At 46.8% G+C, this 22,963-nt stretch overlaps 1 protein-coding gene across 1 annotated transcript in view; it reads left to right on the top strand.

The window, feature by feature from the left end:
- Positions 1–22,963, top strand: part of Slc14a2 (solute carrier family 14 member 2) — a 358,539-nt gene that overhangs the window by 310,665 nt on the left and 24,911 nt on the right. Inside the window, exons 8-12 of the mRNA XM_052742634.1 lie at positions 2,710–2,902; positions 8,719–8,866; positions 9,992–10,126; positions 10,488–10,537; positions 11,106–11,280. Coding sequence (XP_052598594.1) covers positions 2,710–2,902; positions 8,719–8,866; positions 9,992–10,126; positions 10,488–10,537; positions 11,106–11,280 — 701 coding nt within the window. The remainder of the gene's footprint in view (positions 1–2,709; positions 2,903–8,718; positions 8,867–9,991; positions 10,127–10,487; positions 10,538–11,105; positions 11,281–22,963) is intronic.

Raw genomic sequence — 22,963 nt, 5'->3', positions numbered from 1 at the left:
CTGCCATATGGCACTGGGTGGTAGCTTAGACTTCAGTGCCCTCAGCCCCCATTTCCCAAATTAAAAGGCAGAAAACACTGATTCCTGCTCTGGGTGGAATTCTGAACTAACTTCTCCTCTGGTGCCTTCGTCAACGTAGCCCTTGAAATTCAGTTCTTTTAGCCTGGGTATCATAATACTATTTTCAAGACTCATTCACTATAAAAAAAAAAATCTGAATACGTAAGACTATTCACTGAGCACAGGGACTATTGATAAGTGTGAATAAGGAGGAACCTCTACTCTCTTGGGTTTGTGTTTTTTCTTTATTGACTAGTTTGTAAGAGGTAAACTTATAAACTAGTAACTAAAAGTTCCTTCACCATGTGTTTAGTGCTTTGAGAAAAGTGAGATGGTCAGAGAAAGATACATTGCAGATGGGAAGTTTGAGTTACCACTTAAATGACAGGAAGACATGTACCAACCAAAGGTCTGGGTGAAGGATGCCTCAGAAAAGAGACTCCAAATAGAGAATGTGTCCAAGAAATAGAGGCAAGACTAGAGAGCTTGAGGCCCTAAGAGTGATAGAGATGGGGCAGGAGGTGAAAGTGGAGTAGATGAAGTGGGTCCCTAGCACAATATGTATCCAATAAATATTCTGGTTTTTATTACATCTGTGGTAAAAATGGAACACAGTTACAAGGTCTGAATTAGAGCAATGATGTAAACCCCAAACTAAATAAGCTTCGCTGCCTACAAAATGGGACATGGATTTAGATGGAGCAAGAGGGGTTGCATAATCATAATAAAAATTTACTAAAAAGATCCACAGAGACAGGAGTGCTTGAACTGGAGTGAGATGTATGAATGTCACCAGAAGAGACTGAGTTTCCAGATTATTTAAGGAAAACGAAGGCCACAAGACTTTCTAAAGAGGAGCAATAAAAAATAAATCAGGAGGAGAATATTCAATACACTATTGTAGTTTGCTTGAGTATCTGGGTTCTGGAGGTGTCTAAGAGCACAACCAGGAGACAGAAGCAAACAAAACTTCTTTCTAGACACAGTGTGTGTTAGACTTCTAAGCAGAGGCGTTGAGACACTCCCCTGGACACACAAATCTAGAAGCTAATGACAGCGTCAAATTTGAAAGGCAGAAGCACATAGGTGTTTTATCTGGGGGATTAAAGACTATCGTCCAAAGGAGAAGAGGGAAGAGAGAAAGGATCCAAGTCAGAACCGAGGAATCTTCCAATTAGATGTCTGGCAGAGAGGAGGGAGTGTCATGGAAGGGAACTTGAGAAGGAGTAAGTAGGGTGTGATCTAAGAAAGCTCAATGTCGTGGTAGCCCACACAGAAAGTATTTCCAAACAATGTCAGATTCCAACTTCAAATTAAGAGGAAGGGAGTGATTGTGAACTCGCCAAGTGAGATGTCATTTGGTGAACTTGACAAGAGCCATTTCTGGGCTGTAACTGAGAACACATACCTGACTATGTGGAGCTTGGGAACGACAGGAGCAGGGTGGGTGGGATAACGGAGCGCCAGCCCTTTCTGCAGAGCACGACTGGGAGACAGCAGACATGGGAAGGAGCGAGTGCCAAGGTAAATGGAGACAGAAAGCAGACACCACTAAAGCGTGCCTACCATGGCCTGACAAGAACGGTCTGGAGGAAAAGGGGATCTGTGTCACAGAGAATATCACAAGAGCAAAGCCTTTGAGAAGACTCCAAACCACAGAACAGGGGGAAGAGCTAATCTGATAAAGGAGCAGGACACTTGCATCCAATGTGGGAGGCCGAAAGGCAGTGTGGGAACAAAGCTAGCTGGGTGTGGGTTTTTATGGCCTAGAAAATGAAACATTTCTCATCTCATCACTTTTTTATGAAGTAAATAAAACCTTGTGGTTGACCCAGACAGAAAGGGATGCAGACAGTAAGAATTCAAAGAGAAAAGCAAACATGAACCAGCTCTCAGTGTGCTAGAGTTAATTCAGGCAGACCTGAATGCCCATGTGAGAACCGTGGCCACTAATTAAAGACAGGCCATGCAACCAGGTCACGGAGCTTTCTGTCTTTTCTAGCTGCCTCTGAGTGTGAGAGATGTGCAAGGTATCAGGAGTGGCTAATCCCTTCCAGGGAAAGCTGAACCTGGGAGAAATTCATTTCTTAGCATTGCTCACATAGCCGCTACAGTACATGAGCCTGGATTTGCATTCGGCTCCATCTGTGTCCAAGATCCATGCTCTTTCCCAGGAACAGGCCAGAGGCCAAGAAGGCGGAGTGTGAAAACTGAAGATTTTGTTTTGTCTAGCAGTCCCCAGAGTGGCTCCCAGAGTCCAATCCCACTCATTGCCTACATGTCCTAGAGTCATCCATCCAGGAGGTCAGACCCTAAAAATGCTGTCACCGCCCTAGGCAACAGCTGGTACACATCCGGGTGAGCCAAAGGCAATAATGACATTTTATAGGGGTCAGGTTTTGTTTGGTTTTCTCAGTTGAAGAAACAAAGACGTATTTAAGCCATTTCATAAGGTATTCCATTCAAAGTATTGTGTTTTCTCTTTGCTTCCTCAAACGGAGAACCTTCTTCCCAGTCCTAGCTCAGTGGACCCCTGGAATCCCAAGGGAAGCACGAGGACAGGGGTGGCAGATGGTCCAATAGCCAGAGGTAAGACAGTCAGCTGATGGGTAATCAGGGTGATTAATGCTTCCTCCCTTCTTTCTACAGCCCAGTTATTTCTAGCGCTTTGAGTAGCATCTTCGCCAAGTGGGATCTGCCGGTCTTCACCCTGCCCTTCAATATTGCCCTAACCCTGTACCTGGCAGCCACAGGCCACTACAACCTCTTCTTCCCCACGACACTTATAGAGCCTGTGTCTACAACTCCCAATATCACCTGGACAGAGATTGAAATGCCTTTGGTAAGTTACCCAGTGGCCGTGAGCCGAGAACCCTGGACTCTACTATGGACCCTTTTGCTTACCAGCTTATCTGTTAGCCAGGTTCCATCCCTCAGTAGAAACCAGGTGGGGCTGGTCATGGCAATGCATACTTTTAATCCCAGCATTCAGAGGAGGCAGAGGCAGATGGGTCTCTATGAGTTTGAGGCCAGCCTGGTCTACATAGGGCTCTCCAGGCCAGTCAGGGCAACATAATGAGAATCTGTCTCAATTAAAAAAAGAAAGAAAGAAAAGAAAAGGAGACCAGATGACGACCTCAGCATAGGCTAGAAAGACTTGCAGCCACATCCATACATTCAACAAGTCTCTACTGGACATCTAGCTCATGCCTGAAGCTTTCACATTCTGACTATATACCTGAAAGAAAGCCAGTCATGAGACCTACATTCTGTACAAGAAAAGAGATAACCCACAGTGAACTACAAGTGTGAAGTTGATAGTGCAAGGCAGCTACAGCTGAATGAAAAGCATTAGATGAGATAGGTAATTTGATAAGGCAGTAAGAGACTAACATAAATACTTTAAAATAGTACTTAATTAGGTATTATCTATAGAAAACCGGGTGGATTCTTTCTTTATTTTTTAATGATGATTCTCAAGCAAAGAGTAATTTTACTCCTCAGGAACTTTAGTCAATGTCTGGAAATATTTTTTATTGTCGAGCACGACCAGTGGTTAGGACGTGACTCAGTTTGTAGAGCGCATGACCAGCATTTATGAAGCCCTGGGTTCAATCCTCAGCACCACATAGACCGAGTGTAGAGGCACGTGACTGTAATCCAAGCCTTGGAAGACAGAGGCAAAATGCCGAGGCCATCCTCACCTACATATCAACTTTGAGGCCAGCCTGGAATACAGGTCTTAAAAAGAGGAAGAGGCCGGGCGGTGGTGGCGCACGCCTTTAATCCCAGCACTTGGGAGGCAGAGCCAGGCGGATCTCTGTGAGTTCGAGGCCAGCCTGGACTACCAAGTGAGTTCCAGGAAAGGCGCAAAGCTACACAGAGAAACCCTGTCTCGAAAAACCAAAAAAAAAAAAAAAAAAAAAAGAGGAAGAAAGGGAGGAAGGGAGGGGAGACGGGGAGAAGGGGAGACGGGGAGAAGGGGGAGAGAGATTAAGAAGTAGATGCTAGACCAACGACATGGCTTGGTGGGTGAAAATGTCTGCTGTACGTGCCTGAGAACCTAAGTTCACATGAGTTCAACCCTCAGAACATACACTGGGAGAAAATAAGCAAATTCTAGGGCTTGCTTTCCTCTGACCTTCACACATGTGCTGTGGCACACACATGCCCACATTCAGGCCTACCATGTGCGCACACACACACACACACACACACACACACACACACACACACGATGATATTAATAGAATGCTACTAGTATCTAGTGAATAGAATCCAGGAATGCTATTGAATATCTTACATTGCACAGAACAACGGCCCTCCCCCAACAAGGAATTAGATCATCTGGGATGCCGGAAGAACCAGAGTTGAGGATACTGCTTATGCTTATAACCTACTTACAAGTGCGCATGCTCATTTACTCTCCTGATTGATACACATAAGGATATAGGAGCATAAGATTCTAAAAGTATGTAGAATTATAAAATCTTAGCCTGGTTAACAAACGTAGAAGTAGCCACCAGCTAGTATTGTATCACGTATAATACTTTAGTGTTGTATAAATGCAAGCTGATTATGTATCACACTATCCTATGCCCATATTATATCAACTCATTTCACCCTGTAGGTATACTATCGTTCCTCCCAATGAGGAAACCAAGGCACAGAGGCAGTTGTCCAAGGTCAACCTGAAGCTAGCACCTAACTTAATGTCCAGGCAGTATTGCAGAATCCTAACTTTGAACCACCATCCCATACTCCCAGGCAGGGCATGTGCCCTCTGCTTGGGACAATCATAAAATGCTAAAACTTACTCCTTCTTAAAAGAGTCCACCTATCACCAAGTCCCTTTAATTACAGACATGCTCTACATGGTCCTTGAAAATCCATCTCCCTTTATAGTTACCCCACACTTCCAGCTCTGCTTCCTAGAGTACCTGGGGTTTACCTCTGTTACAGTCTTTTCGGTGTTTGAAAACAACCCAAGTCCTCCGATAGAAACAGGTTTGACTTCTGGGTCCTCACCATCCAGCCACAGCTGCTGTGAGTACCTGAGCTTCAGTGTGGCTTTCAGCTCGTGTTCAGCTCCACCACTCCTGGGTATTCCAGGGACAGCCACGCTCAAAACCCTGACTTTACAGAAAGGCCCAGCTCCAGAGGCAAAGTGAAAAGGAAAAGGAGCGGGAAGAAAAGCTAAACCCATTGTCAATGATCAGCCATCTGAAAGGCAAAGGGGACAGACAGATTGACAGACAGACAGACAGACAGACAGACACACACACACACACACACACACACACACACACACACACACACACACACACACACACTGTCAGCCACAGGCTCATGATGGCACAGCCCAAGAGAGAGGATCATTAAGGCCTCAACCCACAGGCAAGGCTAGATGCCTCAGTGCTGTGATGGCCCGTGTGGTATGGGTCCCGGAGAAAAGATGCCTGCTTGCACATAGCAAGTGGTTGAACACAAATCTGGGTACCTCAAAGTCCAAACTCACCCTCTCTACTACTCTTGACAACCAGCAAATTGTCTTCCCTGTCTTGAAAAATCAATTCCATTTTGCTTTTACTCTGAGAGAGAGGGGTGGACAGGCTTCCTCTTTGGTTTACGCAGCCTGTAGGTACCTGAGAATTACAAGAGAGAGGCAGGTGCTCGGTAAATTTCCACTGTCCACCTGACTGCCCTTTGTCTCTTGTCTCGGGTGCCTGCTGCAGCAGGGAGAGGCGGGGAGCAGCGGGGAACAGCAGCAGTCTGCACCTCACAAGCTAAAATATGGACCCCTGCAGGTGGAGGAGCTTCATTCCAAACTCAGGCTCTGTCCAAGGACACTGTCCCCTCATCCTCTCCTTCCTGACTGCTTAGACTTACAACCTGTGTTCCCAGGCAGGAAGGTGGAAGTTGGACTCCGCATTCCACATTCCTCGGGTGCTGCCCTGTCAGCGGACATCTGCTGACACTTCCAACCCACATCTCTGGGTCCTTGGAAATAAGACTGGGCCCTGGCCCTAGCCCCACCATTCCTTCCATACCCTTGTAACAAAGTCCAGTCATTAAAGGCCACTCATTAGGAAACGAGAGATTGCAACATTTGTAAGTTCTCTGCGAGTCAAACACTGCTCCCTACAGAAAAGATGGGTTCTAAAATCAAATTCTATTGACCATAACAAAGTCCTGAGAAGGGCAAAGCAGTTGCCCCCCCCACATCTACAGTGGGTGATCTATGAATCCAGTAGAAACCAACTGTTGTGTGTGACATTCACTGGCAGCCAGGGAAGCACACTGGCTTGTCACAGGATACCCTGTGGAGAAGCCAGGCTGGGTTTACTGTTTAAAGCTCCGCAGGGTTCCAACACAAACTTTGAGAATCACTAGGCAATCGGTATATAGCTATTAAGCACCTGTTGTATGCTCAGCCACAAAGGGCTCTTGTCTCTTAGAGTCACTTGCCTTCATACAGAAAAGAACCACAGAATCTTTTTTCTTTTTTTTCCTTTTATTGAAAATAGATTTTTTTTCTCACTTACTATCCTTAATAGGGGCTCCCCTCCCCTACTCCTCCCAGTTCTCCCCACCTCCCCTCCCCTCCTGATCCACTCCCTTTCTGTCTCTCATTAGAAAACAGGCTCCTAGGAGATAATAATAAATAAAATATAAGATAAAACGAAAACTAACACATCCGAACGGGACAAAGCCAGTAGAAGGAAAGAGCCCAAGAAAAGACGTAAGAATCAGAGACCCACTCATTCACACACTCAGGAATCAGACCCACTCATTCACACACTCAGGAATCAGACCCATTCATTCACACACTCAGGAATCAGACCCATTCATTCACACACTCAGGAATCATGTAGAAACACTAATGGGGAAGCCATAATATATGCACCTGGTGCATAATATATGACCTGGTGCAGTCCTGTGCAGGCCCTGTGCATGCTGCCTCAGTTTCTATGAGTTCGTATGAGCTTTGCTCATGTTGATTTAGAGGGCCTTGTTCTCCTGGTGTCCTCCAACCCTTCTGGCTCTTATATTCTTTATGCCTCCTCTTCTTCAAGATTCCCTGAGCTGTGAGGGGAGGAAGTTGATGGAAACATCCCCTTTAGGGCTCAGTGTTCCAATGTCTCTCACTCTCTGCATATTGTCTGGATGTGTATATTTTAGGAAGCTTCTACCATATTAGGTTTCCGTACTACCCCTCTACTGACCCTTAATTTTAGCTGTCTCTCCCCTTATTGTCTCCCTCTCCCTTTCCCCTCCCCACTTGATCCATCACCCCCTCATCTATCCATAACTATACATTCTCTATCCCTTCCCTATGGAGATCTGTCTGTCCCACCTAGTCCCTTACTCTTTACCTAACCTCTATGGTTCTATGGACTATAGCTTGGTTATTGACTTAACAGCTAATATCCACATATAAGCAAATACATACCATATTTGTCTTTCTGGGTCTGGGATACTTATCTCAGGATGATTTTTTTTTTAGTTCCACCCATTTACCTGTGAATTTCATCACTTCAGTTTTTAATGGCTGAGTAATAAATATTCCATTGTGTAAACATACCACATTTTCTTTATCCATTCTCTGTTGAGGGACATTTAGGTTGTTTCCAGTTTCTAACTGTTATGAATAGAGTAGCAATGAACATGGGTGAGCAAGTGTCTCTGTGGCAGGATGAAGCATCTTTTAGAAATATGTCCAAGAGTAGTATAGCTGGATCTTGAGGTAGAACAATTCCCATCTTCCTGCGGAATTGCCACACTGATTTTGGTAGGGTTGTACACGTTAGCACTCCCACCAGCAATGAATGAGTGTTCCCTTTACTCCACACCTTCAGCAGCTTGAGCTGTCACTAGAACTACAGAATTATTTTAATTGTTTGGACATATTTGCTTTATATGTGTGAGTGTTTTGCCTGTATGTATGTGTATGAACCACATGCATGCCTTTGGAGTTCAGAAGAGGGTGTTGGATCCCATGGAACAGGAATTAGAGATGGCTGTGAACACTGTGTGGGTGCTGGAAACCAAACCCAGGTCCTCTGCAAGAACAACAAATGCTCTTAACTACTGAGCCATCTCTCCAGCACCCTAGGACTAAAGAATTTTAAAGCAAGGGCAAGTTCCCTCAAACGGGACAAGCCAATGTGTCTTGATGAAAGGCCTTAGACTAGCAGTCAATTTCAGAGGCTCTATACAGACAATCATTTATCAAATCATTCATGAGAACAGCCTAGAATATTTATAATATTTCCAGAACGTTCCTAGGATTTCCAGGAGTTTATAGGAAATACCTGAGTGCCTTATATCCCGCTGGCAATCTAGGAAAGAGGTGCATTCTGGCCCCCTCCAAGTTTCTCCTCTCAAAGTAAAAACCATGTGTTCCCCAGAAGTGTTCATGTCCAGCACTGTGTTAGGGGCTCCACCTGACTGCATGTTGGACGCTGGATGCCTGGTAGGTGGTGGAGTGAGGACTATTTGTTCCAGCTTATGCCTTCCCCCATTCTCGCTCACGCTGGAAGGCACAGCCATCCTTCTGTTCCCCTTCACTACCCACTGGCCTGGTCTTGGCCCTGAGGCCTGGATTTTGCATTATCTGCCCACATTCCAGTAAACTGCATTCTGTTGACTTTGCAGCTGTTACAAACCATCCCTGTTGGGGTCGGCCAGGTCTACGGCTGTGACAACCCCTGGACAGGCGGCATGATCCTGGTGGCTCTGTTTATCTCCTCGCCACTCATCTGCTTGCATGCAGCCATAGGGTCAATCGTGGGGCTGCTAGCAGGTAAGACAGAACCCCAGCTCTGCAGGGTGGTCTTTAGGATGATTATCCGCATCTCCTTTCTCCTCAGCACACAGCGACCATTCCAGACTTGTCTTCACTAGAGTTTAGACACTGTCACGGGGAGGGAATCTATTTTTCTCTCCCTTGAGCCTCCTCCAAAGAGAGCAGATTGAAGTAACAGAACATGTGGAGGAATGCGAAGGCCCTTAGTATAGAGCCCAGCAGTTGAGGGAGTTGGAGGAGGGGAGCAGTGATGGCCCAAGCTGGGGTACACATGGTCCAGCACTTGGAAGTTTTGAGCAAGCTAAAAGGAAAGCTTTCCTAAAATTGGATTGGCATTTCTAAAATGTAATTTCATATTCCTACACATATGTATATGTATGTACACACATTTATATATGGATATGCTCTTTCCCGCAATAGAGTCAGAAAATAGGGTAGGGGACCCTGGGAGTACAGGACTATTTTTGAATTATTCTAATGTTTTGCAAAGACCTTTGGGGACAGAACTTTCCAAAAAGAATTGTCGTTGGAAATAATTCTAAATTCATCAAAACTGCAAAGCAATAATACAAGAGGCACTAATTCTTTACCCAGATTTACCTACAGTTGACAGCTGCCCCTGAGGCTCTGACATGCCTCTCTACATCCATCTATGTGCGTCTGGACTTACTTCTTCTGAACCCTCTAAAACAGAATTGAAATTGTTGACAATGCCGCTGCCGGGGCTGAAGGAGGGTGCTGATGTTCTCTCCTAGGCTGTTCCTTATCCCAGGTATCATCACACACACACACACACACACACACACACACACACACACACACACACACACACACACGCAACATATACATGCTTACATATATACACACACGTGTATGTACATATCCATACACATACACACACACACAGGCACACTTACACACACCACTGTGGGAATCCAGGGCTTCCTCACTGTTTGATTTCCTCTGATCATGTGCTATTTACAGAGGCCCCTTTGATAAGCAGAGCTGTAAGTATTTGGTGAATGACAGGACTAAGGACACCTTGAGGCCTGGCAGCAGCCATGGGAAGGCCTTTCTTCTGTGGTCCAAAATTACCCAGGAATACCACACCTTCTTTCCTAGCACTGACTGTGGCCACACCCTTTGAGACGATCTACCTGGGTCTTTGGAGCTACAACTGTGTCCTCTCCTGTATCGCCATTGGAGGCATGTTCTATGCCCTCACCTGGCAGACACACCTGCTGGCACTTGTCTGTGGTAGGTTTCTAAGAAACTGACAACCAAGCCCCTCTGGCTGGTCTTTCATTAATTGTGTGCCTGTGCTAATTCATCATTAAAATTGATGGAGGCAAGATAAGAATGGACTATTGACTGTGAAAAGCCAGGACAAGAGTTGGGAGAGGATCAAAGGATATGGAAGCTCTAACGTCTGGCCTCAGGGAAGGCATAGTCATGGGAGAAATTGTTAAAAAGTAAAGAAGAGCATCAAGTAAATGCTAGACACCAAGGCTGTAGCAAAGTCGGTTTCAGGTCTGGGGCATCCTGTTTTGCTGGGCAGTGGCTGAAGGAAGGAGACAGGCTCTGAGAAGCTGACTCTGCTGGTCTTATTCCTCCGCAGCCCTGTTCTGTGCATACATGGGAGCAGCCCTCTCCAATATGATGGCAGTGGTAAGTCTGGGCTCTCTGAACCCCAGCCTAGGGTCTTCCTCCCCATCAGAACTTCCGGGCACTTGAGGTCTTATAGGAGAAGACTGGGGAGTGGTGTAGGGGTAATAGGATCTGGTTCTTTACCGTGTGTGTGTGTGTGTGTGTGTGTGTGTGTGTGTGTGTGTGTGTGTGTGTCAAGGGTTATCCATGATTCATCCAAAGAACTTTTCACATGTAGTTCTAAGGTGTGTGTGTGTGTGTGTGTGTGTGTGTGTGTGTGTGTGTGTGTGTGTCTATGTTTGTATGTTGAAAGAATAGTGGAGAACAGGGACAGACAGATAGCACTCAAAGGCTGGGACGAAGAACCATTCAGGCCCAGCATTAAAAGATTCTGAATATGCCCAAAGAGAGTAACGCCTCAACTTCCTTGACCAGCTCCTCTGACGCTCTGAATCCAGGAGCACTAACGCCTTCATGTGGCAGGAGGCAGTGTTCCCCATCCGCAGTTCCTGTCATAGCCTTCTCCCCGGGTTTCTGGCCCAACACACGAGCCTGGAAACAGTCTTCCGTCTCTTGTTTCAATTTGCAGGTTGGTGTGCCACCAGGCACCTGGGCCTTCTGTCTCTCCACCCTCACCTTCCTTCTCCTGACGAGCAACAACCCTGGCATCTACAAGCTTCCGCTCAGCAAAGTCACCTACCCAGAGGCCAACCGCATCTACTTCCTGACAATGAAAAGCAATGAGGAAGAGAAGTCCCCCAATGGTGACTAGCCCAGCTCCAAGCAGAAATGCTCTTGCCTACATCCCTGTGGTCTCAACTCTGGGCCAATCAGCTCGGCACACTTGCTTTGCCTCTCCTTGCACCTGTATCAAATCACACACACCTGGTCCTCCCTACCCCTAAAGCTGATTTGTTCCCTCTGCCCAGATCTTTATAACTACCCACGGTGCAGGATTAAAGGAATCTGGTATGCCCTTGCTGGAAATGGAAGTGAGAAGTCTGATTTACATGTTGTTGGCATAAAACAAAAATGTTATTTAGTCTTTTGAGAGGAGGGTTGGGAGATGATACTGATGCATCTAAACAATAGATGTTGTAGACTTGGCTTTGCTGAGCGGCTCCTAGGCAGACATGGAGTAGCAACAAGAAAGGACACGTGGTAAGAAGTGAAGACCCCCTAGTTTAGAGTTGGTGTTTGGGTCTAAAGAGCTTTCCACAGAAGAGGGCTTTCACAGTAATGAAAAGGCCAGAGCATGGAAAACGGGAGCCCTGGAAGTATGAACAAGGCATCTTGAACCTTCAAGCTTTCCCTTCCACTCACAGCTAGACAGCTTTTCCCAGCACGTGGGATAAAAGTCTATTTCTTCATCACGTTAAAAACAAAATGCCTAAGGATTAGTCCTAACATGCTCCACCTCGCCAATGCTCCTCTCCCAGTCGGAGACACCAAAGCCTGTATAGGCCTTCTCTCTCCCCCTCCCCAGTGCTCGCTTCTAAAATACTGGTGTTTGGGGCTGTTTGTCATTTTTAATAACATGCCTCTTCTTTTTGCAAGAATCCACACTCAAGCCCACCTCATGCCTTGGCCTTGTGCTTGTCCCGTCGAGTTCACCATTGATCCCTGAACGCTGACTTCTGATCATTCTTGGCTCTGTTTTGTGCTTGTCGGGTCGAGTTCACCGTTGATCCCAGACGCTGACTTCTGATCATTCTTGGCTCTTTTGTTCATCATCCCTCCTTGCCAACTTTGTGCTCATCCGTGTGAATGCCTGTAGAATGCCTCCTTGAGGATACTCTTCAAATAAGACCTGAAAGAACATAGGTGCTAAGTCCTCCAAATCTTCACATGACCACAAAGTCTTGTCCCCAGCAAGCAAATAGCATTTTGTCTGGACATGGGGTCCCCAGCTGTCCATAAGTGTCGTTTCTTCATTTCCTTTCTCTATTACAAATTAGAAACATGATTCTTTTTCCTGTGAGAGATGACCTTCTTTTCTACTTGTTCACTTTGTTTATGAACATGAGCCTACATGTCCTTTCTCATCAATCTGCCTTTCAACATAAAAACCCAAGTTTCCTTCTTCCCCTTGGAGATTTCACTCTGATCATTGGTGTGGTCGTCGCTTTTCCTGCCTTTCTTCCTCTGACTCGAGCTCTTCTCCACCCGGCTGTCAGTCCCCCGTGACCTCTGTCCCAGGTTGCTTACCTTGCCTTTCACAGTTTTCACCATTCGTCTTTTTGCTTGCTCTTTGGTATTTCTTCCCCTACAACTGCCAGCCCTGGGTCCTTTCCTGCAACTCTGCAGACGCATGGGACTTGGGGGTTCAGAAATCATCGTTTAAGTTCTATGAAACCTTTCGGGGGTAGGGCTGCAATCAAATCGCCATGTGTGATCTATTGTTGTCTATTTCCTCTTGCCTTTGAAATCTATGTGACCCCAGCTTCATCCCATTTGCCCCATTCCACCCCAGCTGGGCTCTCACGCTGGTGACAATGTACTATCTGCCAATGCTCAGAGCCTGAGAATTCTGCCCTGTGGCCTGACCATATTTGCTCATTCACCCAGAAGATTTTCTTTTTAATGCAGAACTACTAATATGTTACTTAGTCCTGGGCTTGACAATAAACCCGGAGAGAATCAGACCCGTCCCTGCCTTCAGGGAATTTATTTTATGGGGATTTGCCTGGCCAGCTGAATCGTATCACCTGAGACAAGGATGCTGGCCAGACAGCCTGAGTGTGTTTAAGTTCACAGCACCAGTTTTCATACCAAGGCAATTACCTGATTGGGTTGGTCTTCTGTTTAGGAATTGCCTCGGGCATGATTTTAAGAACTCCAGGAAATTTTCTATGCCTCTCCTCCTGTCCCCCAGGTTTCCCGTAGCTGCTGCCCAAGCATTCCCAGCTCTCCCTTTGGCTTAAGGTTTGGAACCTGTTAAAATATAAACAGCCCCAGCCTAGTAACGGCATAAGCATGGTCAGTCACTCGCGTCTCAGGTGGTTGGTGTCATTTCTGAGAACAGGTTTGATTACAAGAGGAGGGGGGAGAGTGCCATGAAAACACACACAGCATCTTCTGGACCTGTCTGTGATGGAAAAGGGCATGCTAAGATGAGGCCAAGTGAGGCGAATGAGGGGCTGAAGATCCTTATCCTGCTGGAAATGGCGATGTGTCCCTTGGGAAGGAAAGTGGATGGAGTCTTGGCTGTCTGCAGTGGGAGACTCGGAAGCACAGTGCAGAGGTAACAGACAACTGGATGAGTCAGTGAATAGAGTCTCTTTGTAACAAGGCAACTTGCCTGAGCAATGATGTCTCCTTAGACTCAGCTTCCCACCCAAGCAACTGGAGACCTGCAGGGTGCTTTGTTCAGTGGGCAGAGGGCTAGAGCAGGTGACCACTGAAGTGGCTGTCATCCAACTCCCAGTATCCATGATTCTGTGACCCTGAGTTCGTACTGAAAAACAAAGAGGAAATATCACTAATGTGGCAGAAACATCAGAACATAGAGACAAAGCTTATCAAAATATACCACTATTGCTTTCTAGATTTTTCTAGAGTTTGACCAGGTCAGGTTACCAAAATTCTCACCCTGATTACTTAAGAGGACAAACTGGAGGGCAAGCATCAGTCACTTGAGCTTTGCCTTGACCTGCCGCTCCCCGTACCTCCTCCCTCTGAACTCTATCCAGCCCTCTAAGAGCTCACCACCACTTGGTCTCTTTGCAAACTGAATATCAAATATCATATTTGAAATACTATATCAAATCGGTATTCCCCCACATGCCAGCGTGCTTCCTATGTGGCTCTGAGCCTTTGTTCCCCCAGATCTCAAAGGTTGTGAGGGACTGGAGTCATTCTCATCCAAAGCCAGGTGGGAGTGGCAGTTTCACAGTGTCCAGGATTTCCACTCAACAAACCCACACAGTCTTCTTTGGAAACTCCTTTAAAAGAACCTACATTCTCCTCCCCCACCCCCCGCTCTGTGTGTGTGTGTGTGTGTGTGTGTGTGTGTGTGTGTGTGTGTGCGTGTGCACGCGCGTTGCTTGTATCTTTTCTACATCTAGCCACTGTAAGAAGACAGAGGAATCCATAGGGACCCCTTCTGCCTCAAGTAGAACTAGAAATTCTGAAACTTCAAGGATTAAGGTGGAAGGGAGGACAGTGAGTCCCCTTGAGCACACCCTTTATGAGTGAGAACTCAGAGTCCCCAGCCTGTTCTTACAGTGGGGGGGGGGGTGTTGGGGGAGAGGGGGAGACTGCTGGAACACAGTGAAGCCAAGGAAACACACCTTTAGAGCACAGATAGTTTGAACTTGAATTTACTCCACAAGGACTATGGCCCTTTCTGCAGAAGAACCTGATGACCACTTAGGCCCTGGTATTAATTTCACTCTCCTTCTGCAAATATGGAAACATAGAGTTGAAGAAATCCAGAGCGTTCTGAGGAAAACTTCATTCTAAAGTGACTTCGGGTTAAGGTTAAGCCTTGGAGGCCTAAAGAGATTGTCTAGTCTAAAGAGCTCCAAGTGCCCTTGGTAGTGTGCTCCGTGTTTGCTGAGACCTGTGAGGCACAAGATTCCACTGTGTCCTTCTGCTTTCTAGGACAGTTGACTGCCTCACCCTACATATACCATGTGTATGACGTGTGTGCCTGAGAGATGCTGTGCTACACCATGGTTCTGTGTAGCTCATGAACCCTGTGTGACCTTCCTGGATGGCTTCACGGGTGACCTCTTCTCTTTGCAGCTTGGTGGCCTATCATTGTTTATTAGCGGCATCTCCATGTTGTATCTGGACTAACTAGGATGGATGCTGGAAAAGCAGGACTGGGCTTGCTATGGAAAGTTCAGGAGCCCTTCAAAGAGGCCAGGGCAAGAGTGCGAAGGATGAGTGTCTAAGATGGAGCTGAGAGACTGGACAGGCAGGAGAAAAGACAGGGGGAGGCTTAGGTATGGTCAGCAGTCCATCATGTAAGCATGGAATTGGTCTGCTCTCTACCAGCTCCCAACCTGTCCCTGGAATGTGGGGGCGCCTGGGTGCCTCCAACCCTTTCTGTTTGCTTTTCATCCTCCTTGATCAAGATCTGTCTTTGGGAATCCCAAACACCTGGTGTAGGAAGGGACCCTTTGACGTCAGCAGCAGAGTTTGTCTACTCAGGTGGAGCTAATGTCCTCAGTGTGAGGTATGGTTCTGATCCTGAGGAGGACGCTGCCTTCCACCCCTAAGTGCATGCTGGGAACAGCAGTGTGGGTTGATGATCCATCATATTCAAGCCAAACAAAACATGTTTTTATAGCCCCCACCCCACCCCATCAGCCCATCAGACCCATGGCCTCATGGGACTTTCAAGAGCCAGCCTCCCTAATATATAGACCTCAGGGTATATTTTGGCCACAGTGGTTAAGCTACGCCCTTCTTAATCTGAGAGGGCCCTGGTGAGCTAGCAGGCAACTGTGTTCAACAAGAGTTAGTGGGGAAGCTCTGAAATTTCCCATAGAAAGACCACATTTAGTATTAGGCTGGACAAAATTTTCCACTGAGACACAGATGGCAAGCTCTAGTCCCTAGCCTGTGTCCTGCCTGTTGGGGAATTAAGCGTACTCATCGAGCTTGGAAGGCAAATTGCCCCCCAAGGAGACAACCCCTAGGTAATTGCTTAAAGACAAACATTGGAGCTAGAATTCTAGTGAGAAGGGGTAACGCCTGAGAGACAACAGGAAGCAACTTAACTGTTGCCAAGGCTGCCCTTTAAGGAAAGCTGCCTGATCCAGCTGATGTGGAGACCATGGCAGCTAGAATACATCTTCCCTGGGGCATTTAGGAAGCATCTTTAGTCAAGAAGACCAGAGTGCAAGAGGGCCACCGAGAGGCATTTGTCTTTCTTCTTCCTCAGTTGGCAGACCTGTGCCAGGCATGGGGTCAGGGACAAGAATGAGTGGATTTACAGAAAGGTGTCAAGAGGGTGGGCTGGAAGATGCAGGGCAGTGAGGGGGTTCAGGTTTAGGAGACATCGCAGCACCTGGAGCTGAGGACAAAAGACATTGGAAAGAAGCTTCTTCTCCAGCCTGATGGTCTAGATTTCTCCAGCCCAATTTGGGAATCAAAAGAAGCTCAGGTAAGAGATGCTGGGGCAGAAGTGAACCAGGTAGATGCCAACCTGCAGGACCACCTGGCTTTGCAAAAGGAAGCTCTATTTTCTACCATTGAACTGTACTGGGAAAGGCAGTTGTGGGATGAGAATACTATTAAGAATTCTGGCAAAAAAAAAAAAAATCCAGTTCTTGGAAGTTCAACGCTGAAAAGGCTCTTAAGTATTTATAGCTCAAACCTCTTGTTTTATAGATGAAGAAACCACGGCTAGTCTGGAGACTTACCCAAGTAATAAGAATTGGCAACCTGAGCTGGCCTGTCTCGCTCACCTTGTGATAGAGCCTGGGGAACAAATCAGCCAGCAGGTCCCCTTTCCCAGCTCTCCGATCACTGGGTGAGCCGTGTGCTTTTGGTCATCCATTCCACAAGTTTTCAAACCTCATAGCTCTGACATCATAGGGTCCCCAGGGAAGCACTGTGTTGAAATGAGCCTCTGGGATGGAACCTCTGGCTAATGAGATAGTGTCGAATGCCTTCCTCCAGGGAGTCATCACCTGCTGTTTCCAGAGACCAGTTGCCTGCTCCAGGCTTGGTCTACCTCTTTGTGCTCTCTTTTGTAGACATACCCATAGAACTGGGTCTTCCTAGTCCAGGTGTGTCTACGCATCCCAGCTTCGCAACAACCTGTTGCATTGGTGCCTTCATATATACCAATTTCAATAGCATAGACTTATTCCCCATAGCTACAAAAAGGAGTACTTCAGATGACATATCATAAGAAGCGTTATCAGGCTATTGAAGCTATCTGATTGAAACATGAACAGCCTTACAAAATATATGATTTGCCCCAAGACCAAAGCATAGGGGTAAAAGTACTTATCAGACAAGAATTGAAATACAAGTGTGTGTGTGTGTGTGTGTGTGTGTGTGTGTGTGTGTGTGTGTGCACATGCATGCAGATGTACATGTGTGCATGCATGTAGAGAGCTGAAGTTGACATTGGGTGACAATCATTCTGTTATTGATTGAGGCAGGATCTCTCACTGAACCCAGGAATCATCATCAACTTTAGCCAGTCTGGCCAGCCAGCTTCCTCTGGTCCCCTGTCTCTGCCTCCCAGGTGCTGGAATTACAGGCTTCCCACACCTGCCTGGCTTGTCTGTGGTCTAGGGATCCAAATTCTAATCTCCATGCTGTACCTTAAATGCTTTGTCCACTGGACCAGATCCAACACAAAAGTTTTAATACATAGTTTCAAAAGTTTCAAAAACACAATGGATAAATTCTCAGAGGAAAAGAATTGCCTCCCTGAGAGAGAATGGGGTACTTTAATATCCAGTAAGAAAAATGACCGGGACATACCTCATGGGCCATTTGTGTGGGATCACATTTGAGTAGATAAGAAGTTGGCAACTCACTATCATGGTAGATAGTAAATTTTATGACTCTGTCCTTCCTGGGACTGTTCATTTGGGGTGAGGTACCAGGGGCCATTGGGAATTAGTCTATCATTGTTTTTATAAGTCCTTAGAGTCCACTGGGTCTAAAGCTCTAAGCAGTTGGGATCTGACCATGAAAATAAAGAATTTTTAGTTTTATTGGAAGAGGGCTTACTTTTGGCCTTTTTATTTCTACATTTGCCCTGGCAGATCAACAAGGTCAAACCATTGACAAGGGAAAAAGATCTCCTTTGGTCCAGAACTATTTGGAAGCTGAGAAAGAGCAGCAGGGGAGCCCTGGCTGACATTGTTGTTCTACCACAGATTCATAGGACCATGTGACATAAAAGGTTTGAGCCTTGTTTTGAGGGGGGGTGGTATCACAGAAAGTTGAAGGCTAGACTGTGACATCATTTGGAGGTCAAGAGGTTTCCAACGATAGAAGGAGGGTATCAATGGCAATGGTTGCTATCCCAGAGACAATGTCATCGTCTGGAGCTTAAGGAGCTATGATCTGGAAGACACCAGTTATACCAGAATGTGAAGGAAGGAGGGGTAGATGACACAGAGTAGAATTAAGACAATAGAAAAGGGGCTATGAACAGTAATAAAAGAACAACAAAACCTCTGGTGCTTAAAAGTGGCTCCATAGAGTGATTTGAGGGAGACAGATAGGACATTTAATAGTGATTATGAGCATGAAGAGGAGCCCTGTGCCCAATAGAGGAGCCCAGTGATGTTGGGGTAATAGGTAAAGGTAGGAGTTACAGTTCAAGTCACGAGCTAGGTCAGTTAATAAATTGGGGTCTAGAGGTGTCTGAAGGTATATTTCCCTGGAGCTGGATGTGAAGGGGATGGAGATCCCCAGGTGGCTCACAGGAATAGGTGGGTTGAACTTTGGGGGGTAAAACACTCTTAACTCTGGATGGCTGGATCGACAGCAACAGGCCTTGTAACTTGGTTACAGCTGAGGACATTAGCAAGACATGATAGGGTCAGGTTCAGACAGCTTCAAATGACCTTGTATCCTGTGGGGAAGGTTAGAAGATGGACTCAGTCTCCCAAGTTAATGTATCGAGGAGATCCTGAAAATAAGCTTGAGGTGATGCTTGTCTCAGATCTTGGCGACAGCCGCGATTGTCTGTCTTAGTGATATTAACTCAATGAGAGGAGGGGCCTGTTACAAAGATTAGATTAGCCCTTTTGACCTTCCCAGAAGATTGAGGGCACCAGGCTAAATAAAAACAATACTTAATTTTGAGAGCCTCGCTCATTCCTTAATGATATTGGAAATGAAAGTCAGGCCAGACTGCAGGGACCAAGGGAACCCAGAGTGGAAATACTGTGTTCTATGGTTACTGGCTATCTCTGAGGCCCTTTCTATTTTTGTGAGGAGTACTCCATCCACCCAGTTAAGGTATGCACCAGCTAGGGGATATTTCCACCCCTTGCACCAGGAAGGATGTCAGTGGAATCTGTTTGCTAGTCTACCAGCATAGCTCCCTCTCTGGACAGGCTATAAAAGGAGATGGAGTCTGATGGCTCCTCTGGGATTTCCCTGACAAGTGGGAGAAACTTTGGAAATAGACTATGTGAAGAATGACTGTGTCTGTGAAAGGAGGCCTGATTAGAATTTGGAGAACTTTAGCTCTCAAATGTGTCGTCTAATGAAGATTCTTAAGTCTTTTCCATTAGGAGGATTGAGGGAGCAAGTGATTATTTTCTGGGCTCTGTAACCATCCCTCTGGGGTGGCTGTAAAGACCTAATCTAAAGCCTGTTGAGTCTCTTAAGTTGATATGTTGAAGGGGGAGGTGGGAGGGATACTGAGACCCCAAGGCAGGCTTGAGTGGAAGCTAAGCTTCCTGTTTGGCTTGTTAATCAACTCAGCTTTTACCCAGAGAAGTGTCAAAGTGCTGCTTTGGGTGGATCTTGCAATGTAGTATACATAATGGCCACCTGAGTTCAAGGCCAGATAGCTTCTAGGAGGCCCAAACCATCAGGGGCATATTTTATTGGTATTCTCAGCAGCGAGGATATGTCTTTCTTTCCAGATGGCTTCATGGGTGCGGGTCATGAGGGAAGAACAGGCCAAATCTGTATCAGTACTCCCTCTGATTTCTGACCCTAAGAGCTGTCAGGGTCTTTAAGAACATTATGATGGGAGTGGATGTTAATGGGCACCCAGGAACGGAAGTGTTCCAGTTTAAAAGGAACTTGGTGAGTGGGGTAGAGGTCTCCAGTGGTGACTCAGGGAAGGTCTTTAAGGCTCTAGATGATTCTGGACCATGATTGGACAGGGACTTGGTGTTGAGTGCAAGGGTATTTAGAATCTCAGAAACTTGGAAGAGCCTGAAATGTGGGCATGGTGTCTCTGACTAGGGAAGGAACAGGGCACCTAGGCAGGATCATGAGGAATGAATGAAAGATACTTGCTTATCATACAGATTAAAGGGGATGTAAACCAGGTTGGTTGGTGTTTGCCATCAGTACCAGTAAGAGGGACAGAGGACTGAAAAGTCGAACTGGAGACAGTGGTAAGGCTGGAAATTTGCCCAGTATCAGAGAGGAATATGGTTTTTCTCCCCATCACATACAGAGTTATCCAAGTGCCATCCACAGACCTTGAGAATGCAGGAGCCTGTACCACCCCAGAGCCACATACTCCTCAAAGGGAGATGGGTTTCCTTCCTTGTGGGGCTCCTTGGAGTCAAGGAGCAGAATCAGGGGCATTCATCCTTTTTTGGGTTTGATTCCTCACTAGGGAAAGAGAGACAATCTCACTTTCAAAGGGCCTCTACTTGGCAGATTGGACATGGCCATGGTTGAGGCCTGTAGCCTGGTAGCCTTGGGCACTCTCAGATGAAATGTCCTGGCTAGCCACAGCAACAGCAGGAGAAGGTCCTTTGATTGGTGACTTAGGATAGTCTCCTTAGACTACGTCGAGATTAGGTGGAGCCCTAAGATTTCCCGACGTGGGCAGGGAGGACTGTTGCCGTTAAGTGGACCTGCCTCTTATCCCTTTCTTCCTCCAGGTTGACCTTTTTGGCCAAAGGTCTCCTCCCAATCATTAAAGAACCTGAAGGCCACATATGTCTAAAAAGTCGAGGGTGGAATCTACAGCCCCTGGTCTAGTGTTTAACTCATATCTGGAGAGTCTTATCTTGTAAAATATGGCCGGGATAGCTTGGGCCTCCGGACTCTCGGGATTCAGGCTGGTTTGCTTTCACAGAAGCTTCAGTTGTTCCAGACTGAAAAGGGCAGTGTGCTCAGAAGGCCCTGCATTGTTTCCCATCACTTATAGCTAACAGCTGCAGCCATGCCCTTCCCAGGATGGATGTGTGACTCAGCGGGTAAGAGCGCTTGCTATGCAAGCATGAGCTCTGAGTTCGGAGCCCAGGCACCCACGGAAAAGCCAGTAAGGTTGTGCGGGAAAGTAACCCCAGTACTTGGTGGGAGGCAGGAACACAGATGGGAGGCTTGTTGGAGCTTGCTAGGCTCAACCCCCCCCCCCCCAAAAAAAAAAACTAATGAGCACCAGATTCAGTGGAAGACTCAGTTTCAATAAGGTGGAGAGTGATATAGAGAAACAGTGATACCCTCCTCAGGCCTCCACACACTCACACAGGCACATGCACGTGTACCCATAGGTACACATTCACACCCACCCACATACACACATGCTCATCTCTCTCTCTGTCACACACACAGGGCCTTTATCATATTTTTCAATAGATAGACAATATGTGCTCCTGTCATTCCTTCCTCTTTCATTCTCTACACCAGTGGCCCAATATGACCAGCAGGACTCTGTGTCAGGCACAGTGACAGAGCCTGGCCAGGCCATATTTGGGTTACAAGCAGGAACCTCAACTGCCCAGGTGCTTGATAAAGACCAGATGCAGGACCTTTTGTGCATCACGTGGTCAGGATGATATTGATAACCATGGTAGCCAAAGGCCTCAGTGGGCCTTTGGGATTCTCTAGTGAAGGTGAATCCTGACTAAATGATCCTAGGTTGAACTGCATTTGGGAAAAGTCAGACATGGAGAAGGGACTATGTACTCAGAGGGCACCAGAGTTCCTGTTAGCCATCTCTTGGGGAAGGGCTTGCTTTTAACTGCTCTCTGAATTTCCTGTACACAGGTCCCAAGAGAGTGTGAACACAACTGCATAGGTGCCATTGGAGAAAGCTCTGTGGGTGGAAAAGAGAGGGGACAGGAAGAAGAGAGAGGTCAGAGCAGCAAAGTGGAAGCAGTTGTTGAGGTGTGGTTGAGAGCACCTGTTGAGAGCAGCTGTGGCTGGAGGCAGCAGACAAGCCAGACAATGAACTTATAAAAGAAAGTGTGGGTGTCCACGGGGCCCTCGTGGCTGTCCACAGGCCTCTCGTGGCTGTCCACGGGCCTCTCGTGGTTGTCTATGGGCCTCTCGTGGCTGTCCACGGGCCTCTCAGAGCAGGAAGTCTAGCTGGGAAGGAAAGCTGCAGGTGCACGCATCATCAGCTACACATGCCTGCTCCCACCTGCTCTGTGGTGGTGACTGACAGACAGGAAACAGACAGTGAGGGCAGAGGAATGAAGGGGTCGTCACAGTCTGTGTGGACTCATGCCAAGCGAGCTGTCACTGTCCCTATATCACACGTTGAGATGGGGGTCCCAAAAGGAAGAAAAGCAGCCCCTCGCCCTTGAATAATAAACCAACCAAAATGAACTCCTTAGCTCATGCCTTAACGGGTGGCAGCTATCTGAAGTCTCACCCCAGAAGCCTTCGGATCTCAGAGATTTTCAGGTGCCCATTGGCCACTTTGCCAACCACCATAAGCCTCAGAGTGAAGGAGCGAGGGGGTGGGGGAGGTTCCCCGGCTCAGCCACTGAAATATCCTGCCAGGAAAGGAAGCCCAAGGTTCAGGGTGAAAGT

The sequence above is a fragment of the Peromyscus californicus genome, unplaced genomic scaffold (assembly GCF_007827085.1).
Source record: "Peromyscus californicus insignis strain IS unplaced genomic scaffold, ASM782708v3 Scaffold_17__1_contigs__length_78620276, whole genome shotgun sequence".
NCBI classification, from domain to species: domain Eukaryota; kingdom Metazoa; phylum Chordata; class Mammalia; order Rodentia; family Cricetidae; genus Peromyscus; species Peromyscus californicus.
Note: the sequence above shows the minus strand (reverse complement) of the source record. Positions and strands in the feature narration are given on the sequence as shown.